The sequence below is a fragment of the Hyperolius riggenbachi genome, chromosome 1, assembly GCF_040937935.1.
Source record: "Hyperolius riggenbachi isolate aHypRig1 chromosome 1, aHypRig1.pri, whole genome shotgun sequence".
In the NCBI taxonomy this organism is placed as follows: Eukaryota; Metazoa; Chordata; class Amphibia; order Anura; family Hyperoliidae; genus Hyperolius; species Hyperolius riggenbachi.
The window spans coordinates 592,803,075-592,814,187 of NC_090646.1; the positions used below are offsets into that span (position 1 = coordinate 592,803,075).

Sequence of the window (11,113 nt, forward strand, 5' to 3'; positions counted from 1 at the left end):
ACAAATCTGAGGGTAAGAGTCTGCTTTAAAAAATAGGTTAGTGATCTAACTGGCATAGTTGCTTCTTTGACTGTTACAATGTTCAAAATTTAAAGAGACATTGAAGCGTAAAATAAAAAAAAAAAAAAAAAATATGATATGAATTGGTTGTGTAGTAACGGATAATTACTAGAAGATTAGTAGCCAAGAAAATATTCTCATATTTTTATTTTCAGTTACTGTATATAGTGTTTTTTATAACATTGCATCATTCTCTAATATTTGCAGTTTACACACACTACTCAGCATTCTAAATGTTTTTACAGAGCAGTCTTGTGAACTATTGACCTGTCCTCTGATGAGAAAAAGAAAATACAGTGACAGTTGAGATAACAAGCTTCAGAAGACAGAGCTCTCTGCGACTTTTTGAAAGTCGTAGAGCTCAATGGCTTTTTTGCATAGATAACAACTGGAGTTTCTTAACTCTTCCTGTCCTGGAAACAATATTAGAATTATGACTCTGCTCCTAATGTTTTATTTCTTAGCTGTACTACACAAACAAATCATTATATCATATTTTTTTTCCCGCTTCAGTGTCTCTTTAAAATAGGAATAATTATCCTTTGTTAGTCTGACGGCATAGTCACATGGTGAAGGCATAGTATAGTCACATGGGAGAATGTGATAGGTGAGGGTTACAGCAGGACAGCCAATGGCATCTGTGGTGCCAAACACCTGTGTAGATATCTCATGTGATGCTGAAGCAAACAAACAGCAAATGCCAGCAGAAACGCCTGGCCATTGGCTTGTGAACCGTACAGCAGCAAGTTTGTTTCCATGGCAAATTGTCAGTTGCCCTTTATAAAAATGAACTCTCTTCATTGTTTGAATCAAGCTGTTCTTTATAAACAATTAGAAATAGAAGCAAATCCTTACAAAATGTCACACACAACCAAAATATTTAAAAATCAAATAAAAAATATTCCTATTATTTGAACAGATCCATCCAAAATGGAAAAGCAGCCTCATTGATGAATGGAGCCCTCTGCACATAACACGGATCCTACAAAGGGACGTATGTGGGGGGGGGGGGGGGTATTTTGTTTTTTGAGACAGAATGGGGAATGTGCTGCTTCCCTTTCCACTCTTTATACTGATTCCTGAGTACTCCTCTGAGAAGTCTAATTTGAAAAGTTCACATAAAGTAACCCTGAACTGGGAAGAACACTCTAAGCTTAAGGTGCTAAATGTGACATACACTTACCCTGTCTTCCTCGACAGCAGGGGTGTCAAACTCAAATACAAAGTGGGCCGAAAGTTAAACACTGGGGCCAAGTCCCGGGCCAACCTCATAACCACTTCCTTCACTTATAAAGTTCCCTGCTGTCTAATAGTTCCCCTCCCTCCCTTATACAGTCCCCTGGTGTCTAGTGGCGCGCCCCCCTCCTTTATACAGTTCCCTGGTGTCTGTTGGTCCTCCCTGATACAGTTCCCTGGTGTCTATTGGTCATCCCTCCCCTTTGCAGTTCCCTGGTGTCTATTGATGTTCCTTCCCTCCCCAACACAGTTCCCTGGTGTCTCGTGCTTTCTCCCTCCTGCCACATGTGGCTTCCCTGGTGATCTAGGTCTTTACCTTCAGTATAGTTTCCCTGGTGGTCTAGAGTGGGTCAAACATAATGCAAAGTTGGGAAACCACTTGGGGGCCAAATTTGATGGCTTTGAGGGCCAGATTTGGACCACGGCCGGAGTTTGACATGGATGCTCTACACCAGGCATGGGCAAACTTGGCCCTCCAGCTGTTAAAGAATTACAAGTCCTACAATGCATTGCAGGATTCTTACAGCCACAGTCATGACTCATAAAGGCAAATGCATTGTGGGACTTGTAGTTCCTTAACAGCTGGAGGGCCCAGTTTGCCCATGCCTGCTCTACAGGCTACTTATGTGCAGCCATGAGGGTTCTTGGGTACATGGAGATAGGCCCACTATATTGTCGCAGTTTAAGCACTTTAAAGTGGAGCTCCAACGAATGGATCTTTGCTAGTTGGAGGAAAGGTCAAAATCACTTTTAATTTTTCTTTTTTTGTCCTGATTGATAGATTTCCTCTCACTGCCTGTCTCATGGTTCAGTCCCACCAATAAACACCAGCGTCTGTCCACCCTGCAACCTGGACCACAACACTGCATCTACATCTGGCATGCGAACTCTACCTAGTGCCAGCCTATGGGAGATAAGGACTGACAGATATAAAAACAGTGCTGTGTAATGATGGCCATTACTAGGATAACTCGTGGAGAAGCATGTGATCAGTTTGGTCAGGTGACAGAGATTGTAGCACAGAGAGGGAAGAAGGGGACAGAGGTGACACAACAGAGGGGGACACTGGAGGCACAGGGGAGCATAGAGGAGGTACAAGGGACAGAGATGGCACAGTGTTCCGACTTAAGAACGGATTCAGATTAAAAACAAACCTTCCCCCTCTGAACTAGAGGATGTGTCCCCATTGGACAGATTTCACTAACTTTCTGTTCCTGGTGACAATGGTCTGTTGACAGGAAGCAATGAGAAATCTTCCCTGCAGATATCAAAACAGAAATAAAATCCTCTCTCTCTCCAAGCTCTGTCTGGAGCTCCACCTTAACCACATACAGATGCATAAACTGCCAAAGGATTTATGGGGCATATGCACAAAACATTGGTCAAGCTGCTGTGCACAGAGAATGCATGCCACCGTTACCTTGTCAGCAGAAATAACAATAACATTGCCTTGTGCTCTCTGCATACAGCAGCTTTACCATCCTTATAATTTGTGCATATGCCCCAGTATTTCTATGCAGCCAGTCTTGGGATTCATTCACCTGTATGATACTGTCTAGCTAGGCATGTGACATTTGTATTCTCTGTTTCAGCTGTATGAGTAACCTGGCTACTGATTGGACAATAATTCCACTTATACACCTTATAATAGTATCAGATCGGTCCGGGGTTGAGGAGTCACGAGTATGGAAGGATAGAGGAACCCCAGTAATGCTCTCTGTGTCGTGTCCCTTACTGGCGTGGCTTCTCTTCAGTATTGTGCAGTATGGATCAGCAAGTATGAACAAAACGTGGTGAAATCCCCAAATGCACACCAAACTGGCCCCCATACTAGTCAGCTATGGAATCCACTTGCAGAGCTCCATTGAGAGCTGTGTTCTGATTCTGAAGTCCTCCTCTTGGATTTGTGGTGGTTTCCCCCGATAGTCCAGGTTGTAGTTACATCAAAGGTCTTCCTTTCTCTTTTTGATAATTTCCCTGACCATTGCTGCTACTTCGTTTTTTAGACTGTTGGAATGTTCTTCCGGCCTCCAGGTTTTCACCACTTGGCCTTGTGGATTTACCAGGTACTTCCAGAAGTTCCACCTCGGCTCTTTCTTTGTGGAATCTAAACATAAAAATGAACAATGTCTTACACATTTATCAGCATTTGCAGTATACATTTACCATATGCAATACACAGAGCTGTCTGGAGCAGCAAAATGTGTACTATTTATAGATTTCTGTAAGATTTATGGCTTTATTTTGTGACTGGAATGGTGGACTTGCTGGTAAAGTGGCAAACCCTGAGGCCGGTTTCACACTAGCAACCAGCGTTTTCAATGCGGTTGTGGTTGATCACACCACAGCGCTAAAATCTGGCTTTGTAGTTACCTGCGGTAATGAGCCTTCATGTAATTCTTGGCAGCGAATCAAATCTTAAAGTGTACCAGAGCTGGCAAAAATAAAAAGATTTATACATACCCTCACCGCCGTCCTCCGTTGCCAGCAGCTTTGGGAACCGGGTCCCGTCACTGACGTCAGTCGTCTCCATAACCCGGAAATCGGGCCCAATCCACAGAGTTTCCCCACGGGGAACTCTGCCATAGGGGAAAATGCAGGAGCCGTCCAAATTGCTTGCCATAGTGATTCAGGCGACGTTGCAGTGAATCACTTAGCTGCGCATGGCATGGCTTCCGGGATTCGGCTGTGTACTCGCACAACAGGAAGTGCTCGCCGCACGTCTCATAGGATGTGCGGCGGGTGAAAAACATGATGCTCCAAAAAGGTTCAAGTCTTCTGACCTCATACCAACTAAAACTTAATTTGGGTAAGAACTTTAATGACACAATGCACAGAGTTTTCTCATAGCTCCCAACTGTCTCTCTTTCGGAGGGGCAGTTCCTCTTTGACAACCAATCAGGAAGTGGTTAAACAATACCAGTTTCCGAGGTGAGAGGGACATTGAAGCTAACATTTATTTCCTTGTAAACTATGCCAGTTGCCTGGCAGCCCTGTCTGAGTCAAAACCCTGGAACAAGCATATGTCTAATGCAGTAAAACTTGAGTCAGCTCAGAGTACCATATCTGCTGCATGCTTGTTCAGCGTCTATGGTAAGTAGTAGTAGTAGAGACACAGGATCAGCAGGAGAGCCGGACAACTAGTATTGTTGACAAGGAAATAAATATGGCAGCCTCCATATCTCCCTCACCTCAGGTTCCCCTAACCTCCTGAGCGGTATGCCAGACACTGTGTAAGGCATGCCGCTTCAGGGGTTTTGCTGGCCTCAGGTGTGCTCCAGTGTAAAATGAATAGCTTTAATGGCTTTATTGTAAGCCAGCTAGCAGTAGGCTAGCTTGTTTAGGTCGCCCGCACCCCTAAATCACCCGTGATCCAGCCGTTATATACATTACCCAGCCTGGTTCCAGCGATCGCGCAGCCTCCCTGCACAGCTCCGGTCTCTCTATGGGGAGGATCGGGTCTGTGCATGACGTCAGTGACGCTATGTACGATCCTCCCCATAGAGAAGAGCGAAGCTGTGCGGGGAGGCTGCACCGATCACTGGATCCAGGCTGGGTAATGTATATAACGGCTGGATGGCGGGTCATCGAGGGGTGCCGGCGACCTAAACAAGCTAGCCTACTGCTAGCTGACTTACAATAAAGCCATTCAAGCTATTCATTTTACACTGGGGGACTCAGCAAGCAAAAGCTCCTGAGCGGCGTAACGCTCAGGAGATTAAACGTGTAAGAATTAAAATGACCCCCAGGGGGTTCTCACCTCTGGAGGGGGAAGCCTCTGGATCCCAAAGAAGCTTCCCTCATCCTCCTCCACAGCCTAGTTCTAGCACTGGGACCCCGGAAAGTGTCCTCCCTGTGCATGCGCGGTAGCTCCATCCCACTCAGCTCCAGTGGAAATAGCCAAGCCTGATCTGGTCTGTGTTCTGTGCTGGTGGAGACGGCTTGTGTCTGGGCAGTAGTGTGGACCCGACCCGGCTACATCAGAAAGACGAGCAGAACGAAGCTAGTGTGCATGCACAAGAATCGAAAGGTGCCAGCAAGCTGACTTTCTGGGGTCCCAGAGCTGGAAAGAGACTGTCGAGGAGGACAAGGTGAGCCTTTTTAGGATCTAGCAGCTGCTCCCTCCTGAGCGGAGTACCCCATAGGGGCACTTTTTTCGCAACAGGTTCCGTTTAAATTTAAAGGATACCCGAGGTGACATGATGAGATAGACATGTGTATGTACAGTGCCTAGCACACAAAAAACAATGTTGTTTTCCTTTTTTTCTTTCTCTGCCTGAAACAGTTAAACATCAGGTATGTAAGTGGCAGTTCCTGTTTGAGACAGCACTGGGTCAGACTACAGTGTGACCCTCACTGATAAGAAATTACAACTATAAAACACTTTCCTAGCAGAAAATGGCTTCTGAGATCAGGAAAGTGATGAAAAGGGTCAAAAGTTCATAGATTTTAACTCTAGAATACTTCAATGAATGTGTCATTGAGCAAAAATAATAAAACAGTAAAAACTTAAAAAGTAGATTTAAATATAAAATAAAACTGTGGAATATCTTAACCACTTCACCCCAGAGGGGTTTTTGCCCTAACGGACAAGAGCGATTTTCACCTTTCAGTGCTCATCCCTTTCATTTGCCAATAGCTTAATCACTACTAATCACAATGAAATGATCTATATCTTGTTTTTTTCACCACCAATTGGGCTTTTTGGGGTTGATATTTGTTTTCAGTAATTACTTTATTTTCTATGCAATTTAAAAGGGAAAAACAAGAAAAAAATACACTATTTCTCCAATTTCATCCCCTATAGTTTTAATATAAACAATGCTACCGTAAATAAAACCCACACATTTTATCTGCCTATTTGTCCTGGTTATCACAAGGTTTTAATTATGTCCTTAGTGCAAAGTATGTTGACAATATATTATTTGGAAATGAAGGTGTACTTTTTCAATGGTGTTTTTTTTCCCACAATTTTCACTTGCATGGGAACGCGCGTGCGCAGCAGCAGCAGCACTGTCTGACTTATAAAAACGTCCTGGAGCTGTTAAGAGGCTCTAGCAGGACGTTTTTATACACAGGTTGTCATTAAAGAGACACTGAAGCGAGAATAAATCTCGCTTCAGTGCTTATATTCAGCAGGGGCATGTGTGCCCCTGCTAAAACGCCGCTATCCCGCGGCTAAACGGGGGTCCCTTACCCCCCAAATCCCCTCCGTGCAGCGGGGGATCTCTTCCGCATTGAGGCAGGGCTAATGGCCGCAGCCCTGCCTCACGCGCGTCTGTCAGCGCGTATCTCCGCCTCTCCCTCGCCCCTCTCAGTCTTTCTTCGCTGAGAGGGGCGGGGGAGAGGCGGCGATGCGCCGCTGATAGACGGCGCTGAGAGGCAGGGCTGCAGCCGTTAGCCCTGCCTCAACAGCAGCAAAATCTACGACCAAGTTGGTCATAGATTTTGCAGGGGTGGGTTTGGGGGGTCAGGGACCCCCGTTTAGCCGCGGGATAGTGGCGTTTTAGCAGGGGCACACATGCCCCTGCTGAATATAAGCACTGAAGCGAGATTTATTCTCGCTTCAGTGTCTCTTTAAGTGGTTAAAAAGTCATTTTTAGGAGAAGGAGGATAGATAAAATTGTTTATATAATTTGTTTATTTTCACCACAGGTGTTTTAAAGAGGAACTCCAGTGAAAATAAATGAAAAGATTTCTCATGGGAAAGGGGGTATCAGCTAATGTGGGAGTGGAAAAAAGTTCAATTCTTGGTTACGGTTTCTCTTTAAACTAATTATAACAGTTTATACAATACTGTAAAATGTAACAACAACAAATATGTACTGTAATTAAAAAAGCAGTATTGTATATTTTGTACATGAAGACAACTTTGTTTGGGTTGCTGAAATGTTGTAACTCAAGTAATTTGTTAGATGTACAGTAATCTGTTTTTATAATCCCTAAAGTAACATGAACAAAAGTTATCAGTCACTCACCTACAAGGTAGCGGAATGCCGGCTCTGCTTCTGTGCCCAGAATCTTTATCTTCCGGAATATTGGGAAAGACACCCCATAGTTGCCTTTAGCAAATGCTTCTATTTCCTGGCTTGTGCCGGGCTCAGATTCTCCAAACTGATTGCAGGGGAAGGCCAGGACTGTGAAGTGGGATGGCCCAAACTCTCTGTGCAGATCCTGCAGTGCTCTGTAGTTTGCCTCTGTGTGCTGGCAGGCGCTCGCCACGTTTACAACAAGAGAAGCCTGCAGAGAAAGACACCACTGAGTGTAAAGCCCTTTCACTTAGTGCTGCTGCTTTCCCTCTGCTAGAGAGATAGCAAAGCTGAGCAAACAGATGACAAGTCTCTACAAAGCCTGGGATTTCTACTGTCATGTGCCTGAGGCTGTGCAACCATTATAGTTCATTATTGGAATGTCAGTAAAGGCCTGATGCAGATCAATGAGCAGTCCATCTATTTATGTATCAATATTCGTATTACATTATACAAATGAATGAAGTAAAATGCTTGCCATTCTGATGCACTATGCAAACCAGCCCTTGAAGTTGGACAATCATTTGTTCATCTGATGCAGAGATGGATTATGATGTAATGGGGACTTAGGTAAGGTACTCCTTGTGTAGTTGTGGCCCCTCCCCTTATGCTCCTTTAAGTAATATGAGATGGGATAGGGGGTCTGAAAAAGTGGCAGTTGGGCCTCCTGACACCCACTAGGCCCTAGGCACCTGCCTAGGTTGCTCTGTGGAAGATCCTGCTTTGACCTGATGTGTGCTAGTCAGCTCTGGGAATGAGTGCTGTAAAGACACATTGCTTGGCTGTAGCTGAGCAGCATGTACTGTTCTATGGAGAGAGGAGGAGGAATGACAGGCCAGTGTTGGGACAAGGTTCAGCACCAGAGGCAGGATTCCAGAGCCCCCCTCCCCCCCCCCTGGATAGTGTCCGGCCCAGTATAGATACCAGAGGTGCCCCCAGTATTAAAGGAACACTATCAATACCCAAGTGTTCTAAAATTACATTGTACAAATAATGTCTAAGGGCCCGTTCGCACTTATAATCACAAAACGCCGGCGTTTTGCGGGAGTGATTTTCCCGCGATTAATGCGGAAAAATCACTGGACACTGTGGCGGTTTTGGAGCGACCGTGAATAGCGTGCTTTGCACGCTAATCACGATCGCTAATCGCGAATCGCAAATCACCGCCAAACTACTGCAAACGCGGAAGTAAGAACACTGCCGATGTCTACAATGTGTAGCAGTTTGCCCTGAGCGGGAATCGCGGGATTCCTGCTCAGGTGTGAATGGGCCCTAAGTAGCTGTGTAAACATTTTCCTACTTTTCATGTTAAATATCAGAGCTACATTTGGAATGTCTCATTTGCAGATGTTTGAATCTCTGCAGTCTGACATGCTAAGAACAGTGTAATATTGAAGCAGAGTTATATCAGGTTTCACACACACAATTACAAATGTTTATGTTGCACACAAGATACATCTCCTCTGCTCTCTAGGAGAGAAAGCTCTGCCCGCCTCTGACTGAGCTCTCTGCACACACAGGGTTAGCAGCTGCACTGTGAGTGAATTCTCCCCTCCCCTGCCCTCAGAGACTGCCTTCAGAAAAGTGTGAAAGGAATTAGATAACAGTAAACAAAGAGATATGGATTCACAAGTATACATTACTTATCAGCACTTCCCAAACATTTCCTATCTCAAATGAAAAAAAACACGTTAATCGATAGTATTCCTTTAAGTAGATCCCTCCCAGTATCTGTAGCCAAATGTTACTCTAGTTTTAGGCAGCCCCCATCTTCCTAAGTGTAGGTAGCCAGATGTGCCTTGCAACTGTGCATTGCTTTGGGGCACGGCAATCGATGAAGGGTGTTTGTGTTTTGTCCTCACGGTTCTGCATCCAGAGGCTGGTGTCTCCTGAGCCTCTGCCTCGGGCCCTGCGACAGGCAACAAACGAGCGAATGACTGGCTTCCTGATGTGTGTGATCAAATCAGCACAGTGTGTGCGTTCATCGTTTAGCGATCTGCCATGGTGCTGTGGGGAAGCTGCACACTTGTTAAACAGTAGCTTAGCGGGATAGCCAAGGGACCTGTATGTATGATTTTGTGCCCAGAACTGTCACCCTTGGAATCAAGTCCTCATACCCATAAGTGACACTTATAAAATGTATTAGATGCTTCACTGCCAGGTCAGTTAGTCCTAATCTTCCATGCAACCGCCCACTGTCACTTACCTCCATTCCGCTCTTGTGTATTGCTGCTTGTCTTGTGACATCATGGGAGAAGATCAGGACAGAGGTAAGAGACAGCAGGTGGCTGTACAGGAGAGGTAAACAAACTGGACCAAACACTGGAGCATACATACTTACCCCACTGCTGCACTGTGCAGCATGGGAAGAAGGGGCACAGAGCGTGTCTATTAAAAAGAGATGGAGGAAACTCATGCCGCACGCTAATTTAGGCATGGCGTAAACCAGAAAAAAATTTGGTTACAGGCGTAGAAAAAAAGCAGTAGTAGAAAATCGGTACATTTACAGATACTCTAATACATAACTGATATAGTGAAATATCGGCAATATTTGCAGATATTTCACTATGACCTAACCTCTCCCTGATCTCACACAGAACCTTCCCCTAGTGGGCAACTAATAACCCCCCGTGGGTAACTAAAGACCCCCCTCCCCCCCCCGAACAACTAATAACCCTCCCCATGGTCAACTAATAACTTCCCCCTGGTGGGCAACTAATAACCACTCCAGAACCTCTCCCTTTTGGCTGCCCCCCACATGCTAAGCCACCGCAACAAAAATATGCGCCAGCTAAATATCAGGCGCCAGGGCCACCTGCTATGCAAACTGTGGCTACTAATGGCGGACGCTTTGCGCCCAATATTCGTAGCAGCAGTTCGCATAGCAGGCGGCCCCAGTGCTCAATATTTAGCAGGTGTGTGTGTGTGTGTTTGCATAAGAAGGGAGAAGCAGCCCCTTTCCCCTGGTACCCCAGTACCTGCAACAACTGCTCCTCCAAGTGCAGTACTCTTTTTTTTCTGCCAGAAATGATGCTAGTTCATTCCACTGCCATGTTTAATTGCAGTGACACCATTACAGAACATAATGACATCAGCACAGCACCAAAACGTCACCAGTCCTCATTGCCACATCCTAAGCTGCTATTCCTCATCTGAGACTGTGTCTCAATAAACTGTCAGTACATTTTGACACATAGGTATTCCAAAGTGTAAACCTTCTGCAGAACATCATGCTTCCCCATTTACCATAACAGTGAGAGATGCCAGCAAGTTCTCGCATTGCACTTACTTTGCCTCTGTATTTGCTCAGAGAGACAATTCTCCCCTTGGAATCCGTCACTTCAAAGGAGTAGAAATTTTTCTTGGGCTTGAAGTATTTTAGCTGCAGAATGAATAAGGCTGCTGTGCACAAAACCATAGAGAAGAAGACCAGGAAGACCTTGGCTTTTGGGGAAGAAGCCTTCAGAGGGAAAGGGGGAGGCAGAGTCTCCATTTTGGAGGAGATGTAGCAGTCAGAGAAGTTTGAGCAAATCTATGGAACGTAGCGGGGGAGGAGCGGAGAGGAGGAGGGAACTGGAAGCCAGATGCTTTCTCAGCCCTCCACAGAAAGACACAGGAGGATCCAGTGACTCGTCATCAGTCAGCTGGAACTCTATGCCTTTGTGCTGTGGAGGAGTATGGAAGAAGTTTTACTATTGTACTTTGTAATAACAATTCATATGCAGGATTATTGTTATTATTTAGTATTTATATAGCACTGACATCTTCCACAGCACTTGTGCCTGAGA

General features: G+C 45.2%; 1 protein-coding gene across 1 annotated transcript; it reads right to left on the reverse strand.

The window, feature by feature from the left end:
• Window positions 1-860: 860 nt before the first annotated feature.
• On the reverse strand, window positions 861-10,860 carry GPX8 (glutathione peroxidase 8 (putative)). Its single transcript, XM_068271737.1, has 3 exons — window positions 10,615-10,860; window positions 7,275-7,536; window positions 861-3,403 (listed from the first exon to the last, which is right to left on the reverse strand). The coding sequence occupies exons 1-3, from the start codon at window positions 10,816-10,818 to the stop codon at window positions 3,240-3,242; spliced, it is 630 nt and encodes a 209-aa protein (XP_068127838.1). The 5' UTR covers window positions 10,819-10,860; the 3' UTR covers window positions 861-3,239.
• Between the last annotated feature and the right edge of the window lie 253 nt (window positions 10,861-11,113).

What these genes read in the sequence shown, in the direction of transcription:
- GPX8 (XM_068271737.1), bottom strand. Translation starts at nt 10,818, where the DNA reads ATGGAGACTCTGCCTCCCCCTTTCCCTCTGAAGGCTTCTTCCCCAAAA. An exon ending in TGAGCAAATACAGAGGCAAA is followed by an intron (nt 7,537 to 10,614) that starts GTAAGTGCAATG and finishes CTTTCTCTGCAG; the next exon opens with GCTTCTCTTGTTGTAAACGT. An exon ending in GGCATTCCGCTACCTTGTAG is followed by an intron (nt 3,404 to 7,274) that starts GTGAGTGACTGA and finishes TTTTATGTTTAG; the next exon opens with ATTCCACAAAGAAAGAGCCG.